We start from the raw sequence: 17,630 nt of genomic DNA, 5'->3' as shown, positions 1-17,630 counted from the left end.
TATTTAATTTATTCCTAGATTTATTGAATTTTGAGTCTTGCTTACAGTTGCTGTGGCAGCACCAGAACAAGTGATTTCACAGTCTGGGGCTGGACATTTCCGGCCCCTGGTGGACAGATAACAGAGAAGAGAAAGCTTTATTTGTTTCTCAAGGAACAGGCCCCAATCAATTACAGAGATTGAGGCAAAAGCAAAAGACCCAAGAATCATATTTATCCTAACTCGATTTCCCCACCCCACACTGATCCACACTTGTTAATGAGGAATGTGGTCTTCACAATCTAGATGATAAATTAATTTAAGAAAAAAGAGCATATAATTCAAACCAAAATCAGATTATCTCTTCAGCCCCAGGAATTGAATGGACATCCAGATAAGATGGGGGTCAGTTGACTCTTCACCAATATCCCAGAGTTAACTATTCTCCAATCTATAATATTCTACTGAAGAAAAATCTCAGACTTTATCCCACTCAGTCCCTCCTCTTTTATTTTGATGAGATTTCTTCAAATTTCTGAGTAGGCCCTTAAATCTAAATAACAACTCCCCGATTACCTCCTTACTTCCAAGGGTCCCTTTTAGATAAACCCTATAATCACCATGATAATAAGCACATTTCCAAATTTGCTGTATCTCCTTCTACTGGCATATACAGGTCTTTAGAAAGGTCTTCCTGGCTTCAAAATTGATCAAAATAAATTCCTGATTTTGTACTATTGGACCAACCCCAAGAATAGCTAATATACCTAGTGATGTTCCTTAAATTATTTTTCTTGCAAATGGCCATTTCCCCACTTTCCTTGCAAGTCCATACTAACTCATAATCAGAGTTTCCTTTAACAAGTCCTCCAGGTATCATCATTAATCTCACATGAGTTGGAGGTCACCTATTTCTAAGTTGTACAGTCCAGAATGCAGACCTGCTTCTAGACATGTCCAGACATCTGCTACTCCCCAGGTAAATATCCTGGCCAGTCACCTATAAACAATAGTCACCCTGAACTGACTCAGTCACATGCCACTGGTGTCTCTCTCCTCTGGATCAGAATCCTGTGCCACAGTGCACCTCTGACCAGGGACTGAGAATCGAGGTTAGACTCAGGGGTACTGCCACCCATGGCCAAGTCTCAAACTGTTGTGAACTACCAGTTAGCCACACTGAAAGACTGGGTGGGCATTGACTTCTGTCAGCTGGACTCTCCTTCCACCTTTACTAACACCCCATTGTCTAAATCAGAGATAGGACTCTCCATAGATAGGATATACAGACTCATGTAGGTATAATCATGCCACCCAGTAATCTCTCTTTCTCTCACCCTGCCTCCCCTCCTCCTTTCTATAAGGAGAAGGGCATAAGTAGGGGTGTCACACTTATAGAGTCAAGGGGAAGTTACAGATAAACAATGTACACATAGGTGAGAGATGGTAGAGATGAACTGGTCCAGTGTCTCTCCTTTCTTCTCTTCTCCTTTACAGGCATCCAATGTCCTTCTGCATCATCTGAGTCTGTTCCAAAATGTCCTCTCCAGCTCTGGTGACTAGTTGTCTTCTGGTAAAGAAACTGCTTAGGGGCGGCTAGATGGTGCAGTGGATAAAGCACCAGCCCTGGAGTCAGGAGTACCTGGGTTCAAATCCAGTCTCAGACGCTTTATAATTACCTATCTGTGTGGCCTTGGGCAAGACACTTAACCCCATTTGCCTTACAAAAATCCTAAAAAAAAATGAAGCAAAGAAGCATAGCTTCTTTAAAAATAAAACAAATTTAACCTTTGCTCTCATTATAATAACGAATCAAACATCCTTAACCAAAATGAATTTTTTTTCCAAATATTCCCATATTTTCCTTTTCTTGGTGTACTTATCTAACTCACATTCCTTTCCTTAAACTAGACCTTGAAACTGCAATTATCCTAAGAATTTCCCATTCTTCTCCTACCTAAATATCCCCTCTAACACAAAAACTAAGGAAACTTAATTCCTATCTTAGCACGTAGCTGATAGCAGTTGTTAGAGTCAGACACCTAACCTATCTCTGGCTATTAGAATCAGTTCACCTAAAACTTCTTTTTCTAGTTTGCTTAGTAACTAACTGTAAAGATCCAGGACATTAAAGGGAAATTCCTTTACAGATATAAGTATTGAATGTCAGTGTCCAGGCAGAGGTCACATGGGTAAGTCAAATGTCTTAGGCCAGATTTATTCTTCCAGGTGAGACATTATCTAAATATCATTTTGGGGAACTCAAATCAAAGGGGTCCAACCTCAGTCATACTGAGAAGTCTCCCCTTCAGGGGCCCATTCCTGTCTCCTGACATCTTTAGCCCATTGGCTTCCTTGGCTCCAAGAACATGACATTTACACAGTAGCATTTCCTTTTGTTGATCATCCTGGTATCTGATATAAGAGAAAATTGATTAAAAGTCCTGTGATCTAGAATAGTTATTTTACCTAGTTAGAACTTCCAGTGAATACAATTCACTAAATTCCAATTATAATCTTAATGGAGTCCCAATTAATGAAACCCCTACCTAAAGCTCTGAGTATCCTTCCTGGGTCTTTGCCTAAAACCAGGTATTCTATGACTGGCCCTACAGGCCTCATCTCCTACCTCTTACTAGAGACATCCCTTTGTCTGAAATCATATCTACTCTACCTCTATATAAAGATGGCATATAAAGATGGTACATCAGATTCCCCTAGGCTAGAGAAACCTCCTTCTAGCCTGTTGTATCTTACAACAAATGCTTCCTTTGTCCAGGAGATTGCATAGAAAAATATCAAATTTTCTTGTGTTTATCTTTCTCATATTATATGCTTTTGCTTCAAAGCAATCACCGCTTTGGAATATACATATAGATCTAAAATATTCCCAATTCACAAATATAGTTAGAAACTTCTATACATAAACTTGTTTACCTACTAGACATCCTCAGCATACAAATGGTTATTTTTCTTTTGGCAAGGCAATTGGGGTCACACAGCTAGATATTCATTAAGCAAGGCCTGATTTAAACTCAAGTCTCCTGACTCCATGGCTGGTGCTCTATCCACTGCACCACTTAGCTGCCCCCTAGCATAGGAATTACTTTTCAGAATTCTTTAAAACCATTAGAATACCTTAGGTAACTTTAAATTTCTAACATGTGTTATTAATTTCAATATAACAGAACAGCAATAAGAGTAACAGAGTAACACACAAATTATTAGATTGTACTAAGAAATCCTTCCATTATTATATTATTCATGAACCCACAGGTCTATCCCAGAAAGGGTCATACTTTTCACATGTTCTTTTTTGCCCTTCAAAGCAATCACATTAATCCCAGGCTTTAATGATACAGTATTTAAACGACATTCACAAGAGATAGCTAAATCTTGCAAATATAATCTCTTTGCAGGTACAAAAGAATATCACATAATTGATAAAAACATTTTATTCATCAATAAGTTACCTTACCATGGGACCCACACAATTGCCATTTACTACATGATCCCCCACATCAGCTGTTTGCAGTCACCAAGAGAGAAGTTCACATTCTTAGAATTAAACATACATTAATCATAAGATTCTTATTTAAACATCTCATTCCCCTTGGAACAAGAGCAAAATGAATATCCCATCATCCTTACACTTTTGTCTCTTTACCCAAATTCTCAGAATCCAATCTCATACATGATACATTTGAAACCCCTATCAATAACAACTAAATTTCCCAATGGTTTAGTGTGATAAAACTTTAGAGTACCTTATACAGAGAATCCAGTACTCACATTCCAAATGCTTTATCCAAAATAAAAATACAATTGTAGCATTATTAGGCTTAACATTAAAACAAATTAGAGCTTTTCCCCAAAAGAAATCAGTAAACATCCCTGGTAACATAGGTATTTCTCTTCTCAGTTAACCCAATACCACTTTTCTTTAACCCAAAGGTGTTACAATAAAGTTTACAATAAAACTTAAAATCCCAAATCACTTAACTCCTTGCAAAAATTACATAATGTTAAAATAGTTTATAATCCCAAACTAATTTAGCAGTCTAGGTTATTTAATTCCTCCCATTCTATACAAATTTTGTCAGAATGTTACAACATTAATATCCCTCTTTTAAAAACCTCAGTGTGCTTCCCAAAACTCTAGTTCAGAAACCTTAAACAGTGAGAGTCATTATTTTAAGGCCACGTGGCCAGAGAAGATATTCATTAAACATGATTTCCTTTCAATAAATGTATCTCCTAACCCCTGGATTTTATATATATATATATATATATATTATATATATATATATATATATATATATTTTTTTTTTTTTTTTCCCCTTTCCTATCACATATCCCACTTGTGATGGGGTCTCTTTCCCTTTAGGGCTTAAGTACTTGGGGTCTTCTCTCTTCTCCTCTCTGTCCATGGGCAGGTGGGGCTCTCAGGTGGACTTGGTCTAAGGTTCAAGTCTTAACAAGATGGTGGATGGGATTGAGACCACCACGTGTCCAATCCACCAACCCTTCCCCCAACCCAGAGAGAAAGCATAAGGATAGGAAATCTTCCCTTCTCTAACTTCTCACTCTTTCCCTTAAAGGTTCTTTCTTCTCTTGAACTTCTTCTAAACTCTCCCCAAAGCACAGCTCTGCACACCTAGCATAGCTGCCATGGCTCAATGAGGGAGGGACTGATTTTCACGTGGGGGCTGCTGCACAACCACTTCCTTACCTTCTTAGAATGATTTGTAAACCACTTTAACAAAGTTCCCAGAATCCATCTTTGGTGTACAAAGTCAAACCTGCTCAAGTCTTCTATCTACATGCTTCAAACAGTTTCCATACTTAACAAATGGTTCAAAAACCCCAGTTGTCTCTATGTTTGGATTTTCTTCCCAGTACTTTCAGAACCTCTGACCTGGACTATACAGCTTAATATATTGTTCTACCATTCCTTTTCATTAGGTCTTCTTGGCTTTAATTCATACTATTCTGAACTAGAGTCACATAGCTTATACAGCTATATAAACCACAGATAGGATTCCGCTTTTCACAATACATTTTCCATTTTAAGCTTTTAATATTTAGCATTTCTTGATTACAACTGCTAAAACCCCGGAGAAGGCAGTCATCCAAAAATCCCATAGCCTAATCAGAATATTCCCTGCCCCCCCCCCACTTCAAATAGAGTAAGCTGAATAACTTTTATAGAGGGACAATTCTTTCTGGGGGGGTGGTTGATCTTTTCTTAAATTCTTAAATGTTCCATAATTTTCTGTAATAACCAACATTATCAGAATCTATATTGATAAACTGAAGTTCTAATGTTACCATATCATTCTGGAAAAAGATTATTTAGTTCCTACTATACTGGCATATTTTGGTAACTACATTATATACTTTAGGATTAACCTGACTCTCTAGTCTTTCTGAAATTTATTTTCTAACAACCTCTTTTTTCATATTAAAATAGCATTTCTTTCTATGATAATATTCACTGTCTCTTTCCTGTTTCTTTAACTTCAAAACAAGGCCCCTTTTAACATTTATTTTACTAATTCTTCCTGAAGTAACTTAGTAACTCACTCACTCTCTCTCTCTCTCTCTCTCTCTCTCTCTCTCTCTCTCTCTCTCTCTCTCTCTCTCTCTCTCTCCTTCTTAGTACTTTTCCTAAAAGAGAGTTGGGGGGGGGGGAACACTCTAGCACCAGAGAATCATGGAGAGCTGGGAAGAGAAGGGAACATAAACAGGGAAGGGGGGGGACCCTTCTCATAATGGTAGAATAACAGGGTGAGGAGTTTGACCTCAGCCAATTTAACACCACAATCCATTCCTTTTTAATCAAAATAAAAATCCCTCTTTTAAGTGCTCAAGAGACAACCCAGGAGTGAGGAGGGAGGGATCATATTCATTGTAACACAGGCAGAAAGCAAGCTCAAGGGAAGAGCCAGGGAGAGTGAAAAAAAAAAAAAGACTTTCAACAGTTCTGACTCGGATCTATCTTGCTTTTTACTACACCAGAGCTCTATAACTTTACATCCACTTCCTACTAATGCCTACCTACATATATTAAAAACACACATGCTTATGTCTATATGTAACAAAGGTGTGGTACCACACATAGTGGGTGTGAGAAGGTTGCAACAACTCTGAGCAAGAGTTTTTTTCACATATGCTGTCTCTGTGTGAACAACACAAAACTACCTCTCACTGCCCCAAGTGGCTATCTGCTTTGATAGGTGTTTCCTCACTTGGACTTCCTTATATCAAATGGTATGAGTGGATAGAGCACTGGTCCTGGAGTCAGGAGTACCCAAGTTCAAATCGGGCCTCAGACACTTAATAATTACCTAGCTGTGTGGCCTTGGGTAAGACACTTAACCCCATTTGCCTTGCAAAAACCTTAAAAAAATGACATATAGATTTAGTCCAGAAATGACTCCAGATAAAAAAGGTACATGAAAGAAAATGGGGAATCAGAGAGAGACAGAGAGACAGAGAGACACACAAACACAGAGACAGAGACAGAGACACAGAGAGACAGAGAGAGGAGAGAGGAAGCAAGAAAGGAAAAAAGAAAGGAAAGAAGGAAGGAAAGGAAGGAAGAGAGAAAGGGAGGGAAAGGAGAAAGGAAGGGAGGGAAGAAAGTAGCAAGGAAGGAAAGATAAATGAAAAAATATATTAATATATTAATTACACATATGGTTTACATATGTAGCGGTCCACACCTACTTACACAATTATATACTAAGGCAATGGGTAAAAATACATATTCCACCAAGGGAAACCAGGATGACCATCTCCCTAACAACCAGCCAATTGGAGAGGGGGAAGATGGAGCTCATCCCACCCTTATTGCTATAGTCAATCAGGGGCTCATCTCCAGGAAAATTCCTTCATCTATTAATTTGCTTTGCCATTTCCTAAATGCTTCCTGTCTATCCCAGGCATCAGTTCCTCAGATAATCTCAGCAGCTGTGCAGGTGTCATTAGGAAAACTATTCTCTCCCAGCCTACCCATAATCTATCCCCATACATTACTTCATACCACTGACTCTAGGTTCTAGGGCAATGACAGCCAGTGAGAAGACCAGGCAAGGCCTTCACTCTCATTTTCAATGGGATGGAGTGAATCAGACAGGATGAGCAGGCATGGATGGGTTGTTATATACACCATGGACTTCATTATTTTTCCAAATAAACTTGTTCCTCTTCTAAATTTACCTTTTTTTCCTGTAGAGAGCACAACTATCCTCCCAGTCCCATGTTCACAATCCTGATGTCAACTTCAATTCTTTCCTCTCACTCATCTCCCTCCATAAAATCCAATCTGTTGCCAGATCTTGTTTTGCCACTTTCATGATATCTTTGCATCCCTCCCCTTCTCACTGCTAGTACCCATAGTTCTGGCCCTCAGAATTTCTCACAAAGGCTATTCTTAGTCAGTCATTTCTCTCTCAAATGTCTTTTTCTCCAAACAATCCTCCCTACAGCCACTCCTGGGATTTTCCTAATTACACCATTCGCCTACTCAAGTAACACTCCATTGAGTCCCTAGGATCTCACCTGTTTGGTATTTAAAACCTTTGACAACCTGTTCTCATTCTACCTTAAGAGAATCTAAGACTCTTTTTACTATCCTTCAGTCAAACTGGATCTCATAAACAAATTCCATCATGTATGCTTGTCTTTGGACTTGATAGTTTCTATGACTCATCTTACCTGGCCCCCATACTTAAACGACACTCCTTCTCCACCTCTTATTCTCTTATGCTCCTGTTTCTTTCAAAGTACAGTCAGCTGAAACACCACACTATGACTGAGGTCTTTGTCAATGCCCCTAAACTTCTAGTGTCTTCCCTGTCCAAATTCTCTGTCTTTCTCTCTCTCTCTCTCTCTCTCTCTCTCTCTCTCTCTGTCTCTCTGTCTCTCTCTTTTCCCTCTCTGTTATGTATAAGTATATCTATTTCCTTAAAATGCATACATTTATACTATAGTATGCTTACTTATTTCTAGTATGAACATGTTATATATTTATAATAAGCATATAAACATATGCATACATTTTTAAGGTGTCTCCCACATAAAATGTAAGCTCCACAATGGCAGGTCTATTTCTTTTTTGTCTTTATATGCCCAGCACCTAATACTTAAAGTATTGGGCACATATTAGTTGATAACAAATGAATTGACTGATTCATTGATGGAGGAAACTTCCCAATAGATGAGATGGCAGATCCATTTGGCTGTTTCTGAGATGTACCTGCTTGGTTTCAATGCCAAGCTTAGCTGAGTCCTCAAATTCATGAACCAAGCCACAAGAAGAAGAATATATTATTTAGTTTGAAGAATGATCAAACCAAAAGAAGAAAAATATATTATTTAATTTGAAGAATGATGTAAGAAGAAATAAATAATTCAGTGTCAAAAATTGCAAAGTTGTACATTCAAGTACTGGAAAATGCCGTGAAGTATTTTTTTTATTCAGCATTGCCTGCCCCATCTCCACCCCCACCCCCCATACCCTCCTCACTCTCCGTTGCCATTCCTGGATGCTCTCCTTCCCAACCACTCACTGTTAGGATCTCCAGCTTGCTGGAAGACTCAGCTAAAGCACCCACACAGCTACGAGCTAGCACTGATATCGAGGTTTAAGGCTGGCAAAGAGCCTTGCATCTATGATCTCCTAACAGTCTTGGCTTTGTTTCATTGATGAAAAACTCGAAACTGGGAGAGGTTCAGTGAGCACCCAGGAGTGCGCAGCAGCTAGTGAGTATCTGACTGCAGATTCAAACTCAGATGTCCTTGATTCTCCCCCCAGGCCTGGGCTCTTACAGATCTGGGCTCTCTTTGGGGGAAAGACAGGGGAATAATAATAGCATCTCCTTCACTGGTGTGTTGAGAGGCTCAGATGAGGTCATCTTCGGAGCCCCGGTCTATGGTAGAGAAAAGAATTGGTCATTCCCTGGTCTCCGAGGGTCGCCCGGCTCCCCCCATCCCGCCGCCCCCAGCCCTGCTCCTGTTCCTAGGCTTTCTTCCAGAACCACAGGGAAGGTCCGGGGACACCGGGGAGCGCAGGCTTTGAAGCCTATAAAGTCTTAGAGATGTTTGCCTGCCAGGGACCGGCTCCCTTCCCCGGCCGCCCCCGGTTGTCATTTGGGCTCTGTGGCCCCGCCCAGAGCTCTAGGGGTGTGAGGATGGGCTGGGGCTGGGGCTGGGGCGGGGTGCCTAAAAGTCTCCAAGCCCCGATCTCTGCCCAGAGGAGTCAGATCTCCGGAAAGGAATCCCAAGGATCCTAGGGACTGCAGTAGCCCCTGCAGCTCCAGAGCAGGACGTGAGTGGGGGTGGCTGGGGAGGGCAAAGGAAGCAAAGGATTGCTGGGGAGCCGAGGGGAGGGGGCACTGGATTCATCTGCATGGGGCTGGGGGTGGGGGAAGGGGTGGAGAACCAAAGGTGTGCAGGACAGCCAAGGGGAGGGGTGGGAGGCTGTCAAAGGAATCATGTAATCTGAGCTACCTGTCTCTTCTGTTGCCCAGATTAGTCTTTTTTCCTGGCCCCCAACCTTATGGCCCTTTCTCCTTCCCTTTCCCCTAGTGACACCCTTTCCCCTATATTCCCTCACTTTTCTCCATTTCATTTCCTCCTCCCACCAAGGATCTCTCTTCCACAGGGCTTTCCTCCTTCAGTGTCTGCCCTTTCTTCCTTTAGCCCCTCAAGGATTCTTCCCAACCAATATTTCTAATAATTCTCCTTTTTTTTTCCAATGCCCAGTCCCAGCTCATTACATTCTTTTCAATACCTGGAGGCTGGCCTAGGTTTTTTGGTGTCAAGAGGGTGGGTGACTCATCCTGATGAAATCATCCCTATGACCTTTTTAATGTTGCCAGAATGGAAAACCATCCACCTCACCACACCCAAATGAAGTCCTCTATGATCTTCCCAGACAGTCTCCCTTTTGTCATTCCCATGAAAGTAGCTCAGTCAAGCCTCCAACTGAGGGTACCAAAATACAGACACAAATATGGACAATGAGTGCCATAGAATGGGCTTTTCTCTATTACACACATGATATTCCTTGTATTGAACTGTAATTTCTCTTGCTGCACTGGAGTTCTCTTTCCTGAATGGAGTCAGAAATATTTTCTTAGTTTTCTTTAATGCTAATAATGCAGTCTTGTTAGAGTTTGAAGGGAACTTCTATTCTGGATCTGATTCTCATGCCAAAAGAATTGAGAGCTGGAATAATGGAAGCCATGAGAATTAGGGAGTTGAGTGTGTGTGTGTGTGTGTGTGTGTGTGTGTGTGTGTGTGTGTATGATTGGGAGGGGCTGTCAAATAATTGCTACCTTAGAGTTTCTGAGAAAGAGAGAAGGAAAACTAGAAATAGAATGTCCCTGGATAGTGGAAGGGTAGATTTCAAAGGGTTTGGAGAAAAGTTAAGTAGTAACTCACAGGAGAAGTGTCCAGAAAGAATTGGTAAGATATCAAGAAAGAAAGATGACCTCTTCTGATGAAGTAAATGGGAAAATGTCTAATGCAGACTTTCTTAACTTGGATAGAGTTTCAGAAGGTCTGTAAATCTATTTTTAAAAGATTTTTTTATTATTTTAATATAATGTTTCCTTTGTCATTTTAAGTATTTTATTTTAGACGTTTAAAAACTTGATTCTGATTAAGGTTCATAGGCTTCACCAGACTGCCATAGACGTCCATGACACAAAAAAGGTTAAGTATCCATGGTCTACAAGGAACTGATTAGCCAATTTAGACATTAAAAGACATGTATGGAATGGAGATAAAGGTGGTTAATACAGACATAGTCCTAATATCTGTAATGATGACTGATAAATAGAGTGCAAAGAATAGCCAAAGTGGTATTTGGGAGAGCTTTTTAAAACATATATTGGGGTAAGGCAGAAGAGAGGGGGAAATGGTAAGATAGCTTTTTGTGTGTCTCTAGACCTGTGGATGACATTTGGGAGGAATGAACTGGTGGGTGGATTTGGGGAGCTATTGCCAGTGAGCATCCAAGATCCTGGAGATATATGGCAGGAATGGGAAAGTACCAATGTTCCAAATTTTGAAAAGCATAAAGGCTGTAATCTATAAATTCTAAGCAAGTGAGCATGGATTTGATTCCTGTCTAAGTTCTAAAAACATTTTATTAAAAGTAAGGTTTGAAAAAGAAGTAATTACAAAGAATCAACCTGACTTCATCAAACAGAGGTCATGCTAGATGAACTAACTTTCATTTTCTTTCAGAGCAGATTGGTAGATCAGGGGAGTTTTTAAGATATACTCAGCCTGGATTTCCAACAAGCATTTGCTTGAGTCTATCAAGTTATTATTATTGTGAACAAGATGGAAAGATATGGAATGACAGACAGTATAATTAAGCTATTTCAAAAACAGTTGAAAGGCCGCACCAAAACGATAATGATTCAGTGTGAACTTGGGAGGGAACTTCTGCTGCTTCAGGCATCTGGTCCTTGGTTCTTGCTGTTTGATTGTATTTTCAGTTTCTTTGATGAAGGCATAGAGAATTACCACATTTGCAGATAGTTCAAAGTTGAGCATAATAGATGACAGAATATAAAACATTCAATAAAGACTAGAATATTAGACCAAACCCTAAGTGTTTAAACCCAATGGAGAGAGATATAAAGTCCCTAGAGAGGCAGTTTGGACAGAAGTTAGTGTGTTGAGGGGCAACTAGGTGGCAAAGTGGATAGACACCAGCCCTGGAGTCAAGAGGACCTGAGTTCAAATTCGGCCTCAGACACTCAATAATTAACTGGCTGTGTGGCCTTGGGCAAGCCACTTAATCCCACTGCCTTGCAAAAAATAAAAACAAAAAAAAGTTAGTGTGTTGAACTTAAAGTCAGGCAGACAAGGGTTCAAATTCACTTCTGATATGTATTAGCTTTGTGAACCTGGGCAAGCCACTTAGCTTCTATGAGGCCCAAGTTTAGCCTCAAACATGTATTTATCCAATTATGAACAGATTTCAATCTATGTGCACAACCCCCCAGATATTACTTTGTTATTTTAGTCATTTTCCAGGCATGGCCAACTCTTTGTGGCCCCCTTTGGAGTTTTCTTGGCAAAGGTAATGAAGATGTTTGCCATTTCCTTCTCCAGTTCATTTTACAGATGAGGAAACTGCATCAAATAGGATGAAGTAGCTTGTCCAGGGTTATACAACTAGTAAGAGTTTGAGGTTGGATTTGAACTCAGGTCTTCCTGATCCAGGCCTGGCATGCCAGACATTGTGCCACGTAGTTGCCTCAAAGAGATTACAGGTCGGTATGATAGTGCTGAAAGAGACTAGCATTATCACATACTGACATGACATAATTATAAAACATTACACTTGGGTTCCAAATCAATTTTTTAAGTACAAGAAAGAGATGGTATGGCCCCAGTGGAAAGAACTGAGACAATGGATAGAATTTGAAGAAGTCAACTTAGGCTTATATTGGGCCTTAGAGGTGGATTTTGATAAACATAGGGAAAATGGTGAAGGGTATGAACAGAAGTGGGAATGCATTAGGACTGGTGAAGAGGACAAAATAATCATTTAGTTCCCAATTAACACCTTCTTTTTCCCTACAGCATCCCCTAGACTGAAGAATCTTGCTTTGGCTGTCATCTCCTGCCCCAGTTCCACACACCCCTTCACTTTCAATCATGAGGTCCTTTTTAGTCATGTTCCTTGTAGCCACCGTCATGACCAAACACCTAGGTAAGGGGAATGAACCTATGGACTTTTAGGAGTCAAAGTGGGATGGATGAGGTATTCAGAAGTGGTTAAGGAGGTTAAACACCAGGATTCTGATTTCTCCTATCTTACCTCATTTTGGTGACCCCTTCCTGAAAAGGGATGCCAGTTTTGGGATTTTGGGGGGGGGGATCAGCATCAGAGAAAACTTTCCCCAAATTAGAAGGAAAGGAACTGCCTCAAGAAACAGTAAGTTTCCCATCATTAGAATTCACACAGAAGTGAAGAACCATTTGTCAAGGATGGTACAGAGGAGACTGGGTCAGAGCTCTTTGAAGTTTCAATTTTGAGATTTAGTGTTTTATTTGTTTTCTTTTTTAGCAATGGGAGAAGTATCAGTTCTAAGTCCTCGATGGAGTAGGGAGGAGAGTGGAGGAGGGCACAAGATGGGTGCTACCATTTGACTAGGGATGTTGGGAATTGTGATTGGGAAAAAAAGCTGCCCAGAGATGCTCTTTTTGGTGAGAAGAACTGTGACCAGAGCCCTTAAGTCCCCTTGAAGACTCATAAGAAGGGCACATATTTCTGGCTGGCTCCAAGCAGAAGGGTGGTGAGAAGGGTAGATTGGGTAGAATGGTTTCCAATGATTGATCATCTGTAACACCATGGTTTCTATCTGTCTAATCTCTTTCAGCCCAAGCCCTAAACTGTCATGTTTGTACAGCTAATGGCAATGACTGCTCAAACCCAGTGCAATGTCCAGGGTTAAGCATCTACTGCAAGACCATTCAGACCTGTAAGTTAACCCCTTGATTCCCCTTAGGGAAGCTGGAGGAAGGGGTAATAAGAATAAATGGGCCAGACACTGTTCTAACCATTTACTAATATTATCTTATTTGATTTTCATGAGAACCCTGGAATGTAGGTGTTAACATGATTTTTATATATTATTGATTTATTAATATATAATTGAAGAAATTGGGACAAACAGGTTAAATGACTTACCCAGGGCCACCCAACTCCTAGCTATCTGAGAAGAGATAAACTAATCAACAAGGAGAGAACAAAAGTATCCTTGTTGAAATTGAGATGGAAGCAAAGCAGTGGGAGGAAGAATAGGAAGAGAACATTAGATAATGATTTGATTTTTGAAAAAAAACTTTGTCTAAGATATCAGGAATATTTCTAATTATAGTATTAATGTTATTATTTAAAGTGTGTTAAGGCTTGACATTGCCCCAGATTGCAGAGAAGAATCCTGAGGCTTACAGGGAATTTTGGAGTGAGCTCTGGATCTATAATCTTAGAACTTGGACTTGTTATTTACTGACTTTGTGACCTTATACAAATCATTTAAGGTCTCTGGGCCCCAGTTTCTTGATCAATTAAATGTGGAGTTTGAAGCAGATGATCTCAGTTGTCTGGGTTCAGATCCAAATTTTCTGAATTTGAAAAATTCATGTTTTGTGTAGCAGTTGAGTTAGATGACTTTTAAGGTCCTCTCTAATGAAAGTCCAGTTAGCTGCATCAGATTGGAAGACCCTGAACAGTGAGCAGAGAGGTTTGGAAATGTATTCCATGGACAGACAGGAAACCAGGGAAAGGAGACCCAGGAAGGGTTGTGCCTGAGAGAGAAGACATGAATTCTAGTCTAAGGGTTACATGTCTCAAGGATTTGGAGGTTGGTTAGCAGGCAGAAGAATATCAGTTAGGATCAGAGTGGTTGAGTCATGATAAGGGAAAGGAAAGGCAGCTGCTTAAACCAAAAGCCAATGATGCAACTCAATGTAACAAGCATTTATTAAAACCTACTGTATTCTGAATCATAAGCTTTGTCCTAGAAGCTCAGAGTTGAAAATTGATATGATTTCTGCCTTCAAGGAATCTGTAGTTTAAAAGGCAGAGAGGGAATGCATGCACAAATAAATCTGATAGGAAGAATGTGATATTGAGGAAACCTATTTGCTTATTGACTCTCCTCCTGCTCTGGTTGTATTCAGATTCTCCAGATGTGGTCCTCAAATCCTGTGCAACCAGCTGCATCAAGGATAGTGTGGAGGAGATCCAGATAAAGCAAAATGCCAAAGTGTCCTGCTGCCAGTCCGACCTGTGTAATGGGGCTGCTTCTTGGGCCTCAGGCTCCACAGGTTTCCTCCTCACTGGTCTCCTCAGCATCTTCTGGGGCCTGTTTGCTCTTGGCCTCTGAGCTTTAATCAGCAGGCAGGCAGGTGGATAAATGAACTTCCCTCCCCTCCTTTGGATTTATAGCTCAGCCTGGCTCCCCTTTGTCACTAAGGCTCCACATAGAGCACCAGGCCCCTTCCAACCCTCCCTTCTTCACCTACCATCTACCTACTGATGTGTCTCTGTTTGGGCTTTGATTTTCCTCTCAGTAGAATAGTTCTGGCCATCTTCCTGATACCTGGGGGTGAGGGTGGAGGATGACTCTTATGATAAGATTTTGATTTGGAAGGAAATCACAAAATCCTAGATTTAGAAGCGACTCCAGAGAGCATCCCATGGAGACTTCATTAGAACAACAATTCCCCTTTATGATATCCTTGACAGGGTCTCATCCAGAGTGTACCTGAAGAATACGAAGGAGACTAGCTACACTTTTCGGAGAGATCTAATAGGCTCCTTACATTGAGCTCAAATCTCACTCATGGCAGTTTCTAGACCTGGTTCTTAATTTTTTTCTCTAGGACCAAGCAGTCCAATTTGAATCTGTCTTCCACATGATAAGCCTTCGTGTATTTGAAAATAGTTTTGTTTCCCCTCTTCCTTCACCTCTATAAATCTTCTCTTTTCTAAACTACTTCCCAACTCCCCATGCCCCAGTCTCTTCAACCAGTCCTTTAGTGATAGAGACCTCCCAGATCATCCTATTTTAGCCTCCTCATTTTACAAAGGAGGACACTGAGGCCCTAAAGAAAGTCCTTGCTTTCTTAACACAAGTAGGAAGTATGACAAAGGTAAGATTTGAATCCAGGTTCTTTGACTTCAAATGTAAAAGTCTTTCCATTATATCCCAATTTGTCCTCTTTTCTGTAGAAAGCATCCCAGCCTCTGACCCTCTACTAGGGTACTTCCCTATTTTCCAGTTTCAGGAACAACTTAAAAAAGACCAGAGATCCAAGGGGAAGGAGAAGAAAAATCTCTTGATTCCCTCTCACCCATTGGGGGAGGGGTGGAAGTAGGGGACAAAAGCAGAACTATGTTCTTGGACTGGCTCTAACCTCCACAATCTCAAATGCCTGTTGGTCTGCCAGAGTTACACCAGGCTCTTTCTATAAAAGGGAAGGTAGGGGGAAAGCAGCCAGACTGGCATTGGCTCAGTAAGAGGAATTCTGGAGGGAGGAGAAGGGAGCAGAGTCCATTAGGGTTTTTTTTAAGTTGCCTGATACAGCCCTGGGATGGAAAAGCAAGACCTCTGCCCTTAAGGAATCTCTCCCAGCTTCTCTCTCCAGTGGGAGAGGGCAAACATGATTCTTTATTCCAGTTACCTCTTCCAAGGGAAGAAGTGTTAGGCTAAAATAATCCAATCATACCCCAGGCAGACCTACCACCCTCTGGTTTAGCTGGATTAGCTTCCCCCTCACTATCATTTCCCTGAGAGGAAATAGGTAGTATGTTCCATCATCCACCCTCTGAAGTCAGAGATTCTCTCCTTTTTTTTTAAATAGCTGAGGAAACTGAGGCTCAAAGAAGGGAAGAGGCTCATCCAAGTTTACATACAGCTAAATAGTAAATAAGAAATAGCAGAGCCTGGACCAGAACATAGGTGAAGCAATGGATAGAATGCTAAGTCTGGATTCAGGAAGACCTGAATTTGAATCCTGCCTCAGATACTAAGTATATGAATACAGGCAAGTTACTTCATCTGTCTTCCTCTGTTTTTTCAACTATAAAATGAGGATAATAACAACAGCACTTACCTCTCAGGGCTTTTGTGAGACTCAAATGAAATCATATTTGTAAAGCACTTCACATAGGGCTTGGTACATAGTAGGCATTATATAAATGCTTGTTTCTTTGCTTCTGATCCCCAAATTCAATATTCCCTACACTTTGCCTTTTATTTCTGGAAAGGATCATAGTGGTCAATTTTTTTTTTAGTTTTTGCAAGGCAATGGGGTTAAGTGGCTTGCCCAAGGCCACACAGCTAAGTAATTATTAAGTGTCTGAGGCCGGATTTGAACTCAGGTACTCCTGACTGTATCCACTGTGCCACCTAACCACCCCTGTAGTGGTAGAATTTAAAGTTCCCCTTACCACCATACACACACACACACACACACACACACACACACACACACACACGACACACCTTCAATGATACATCCTTCAGAAGTTTGCCTGGGATGAATTAGGGAAGGGAGGTCTTAATAACCAGATTCATCCAAATGGAGAATAAACTGTCTTTAAAAACAATCACGTCATAAGAGCTAACCCTTCCTTTGTCTAGGAGAGACACTTGCTCAGGTACAATGAACTAGGTTCACTCTGATTACAAGATCATCTTAGGGTAGAAAAGAACCCTTTCCTTTTACATTGGAGGAAACTGATTCCCTAGATTAGGGGGCCAACTTTTTAGTGTTCTTGGCTTCATCACCCAACAAAAACACATCAGGGGCCACAAAGAGAATTCAATACCCATCCAAGAATATAATGCAGCCCACATCACCATACAACAAAAATGCAGTAGGCTCTCCTATGAATGGGTCTCAAGGACTGCAGTTTGGATAATCCTGCTAGGTTCAGTGACTTTCAGGTAGTGACACTAAAGACAGATTTTTGGACCCAGGAGCTCTAATTCAAGAATCGACACTTTTTCTCCTACCATCTACAAGGCTGAGTGCTCCTACCCCTTTTGGAATTCTCCAAAAATACCATTATGACAGTCATAATAATAAATCATAATAATTAA

The 17,630-nt window shown here is 40.6% G+C and overlaps 1 protein-coding gene across 2 annotated transcripts; it reads left to right on the top strand.

The window, feature by feature from the left end:
* The first annotated feature begins 8,589 nt into the window (after window positions 1-8,589).
* On the top strand, window positions 8,590-17,030 carry LOC141500022 (ly-6/neurotoxin-like protein 1). Of its 2 annotated transcripts, none has more exons than XM_074202879.1 (4): window positions 8,590-8,748; window positions 12,595-12,724; window positions 13,395-13,496; window positions 14,701-17,030. In XM_074202879.1, the coding sequence occupies exons 2-4, from the start codon at window positions 12,670-12,672 to the stop codon at window positions 14,904-14,906; spliced, it is 363 nt and encodes a 120-aa protein (XP_074058980.1). In that variant the 5' UTR covers window positions 8,590-8,748; window positions 12,595-12,669; the 3' UTR covers window positions 14,907-17,030. The 2 variants fall into 2 exon arrangements, with proteins under 2 accessions (XP_074058980.1, XP_074058979.1); XM_074202878.1 differs by lacking the exon at window positions 8,590-8,748 and adding an exon at window positions 9,204-9,313.
* Window positions 17,031-17,630: the final 600 nt, after the last annotated feature.

Source organism: Macrotis lagotis, chromosome X, assembly GCF_037893015.1.
Source record: "Macrotis lagotis isolate mMagLag1 chromosome X, bilby.v1.9.chrom.fasta, whole genome shotgun sequence".
Classification (NCBI taxonomy): domain Eukaryota; kingdom Metazoa; phylum Chordata; class Mammalia; order Peramelemorphia; family Peramelidae; genus Macrotis; species Macrotis lagotis.
The sequence above is the reverse complement of the archived record's forward strand: the minus strand, read 5'-3'. Positions and strand labels throughout refer to the sequence as shown.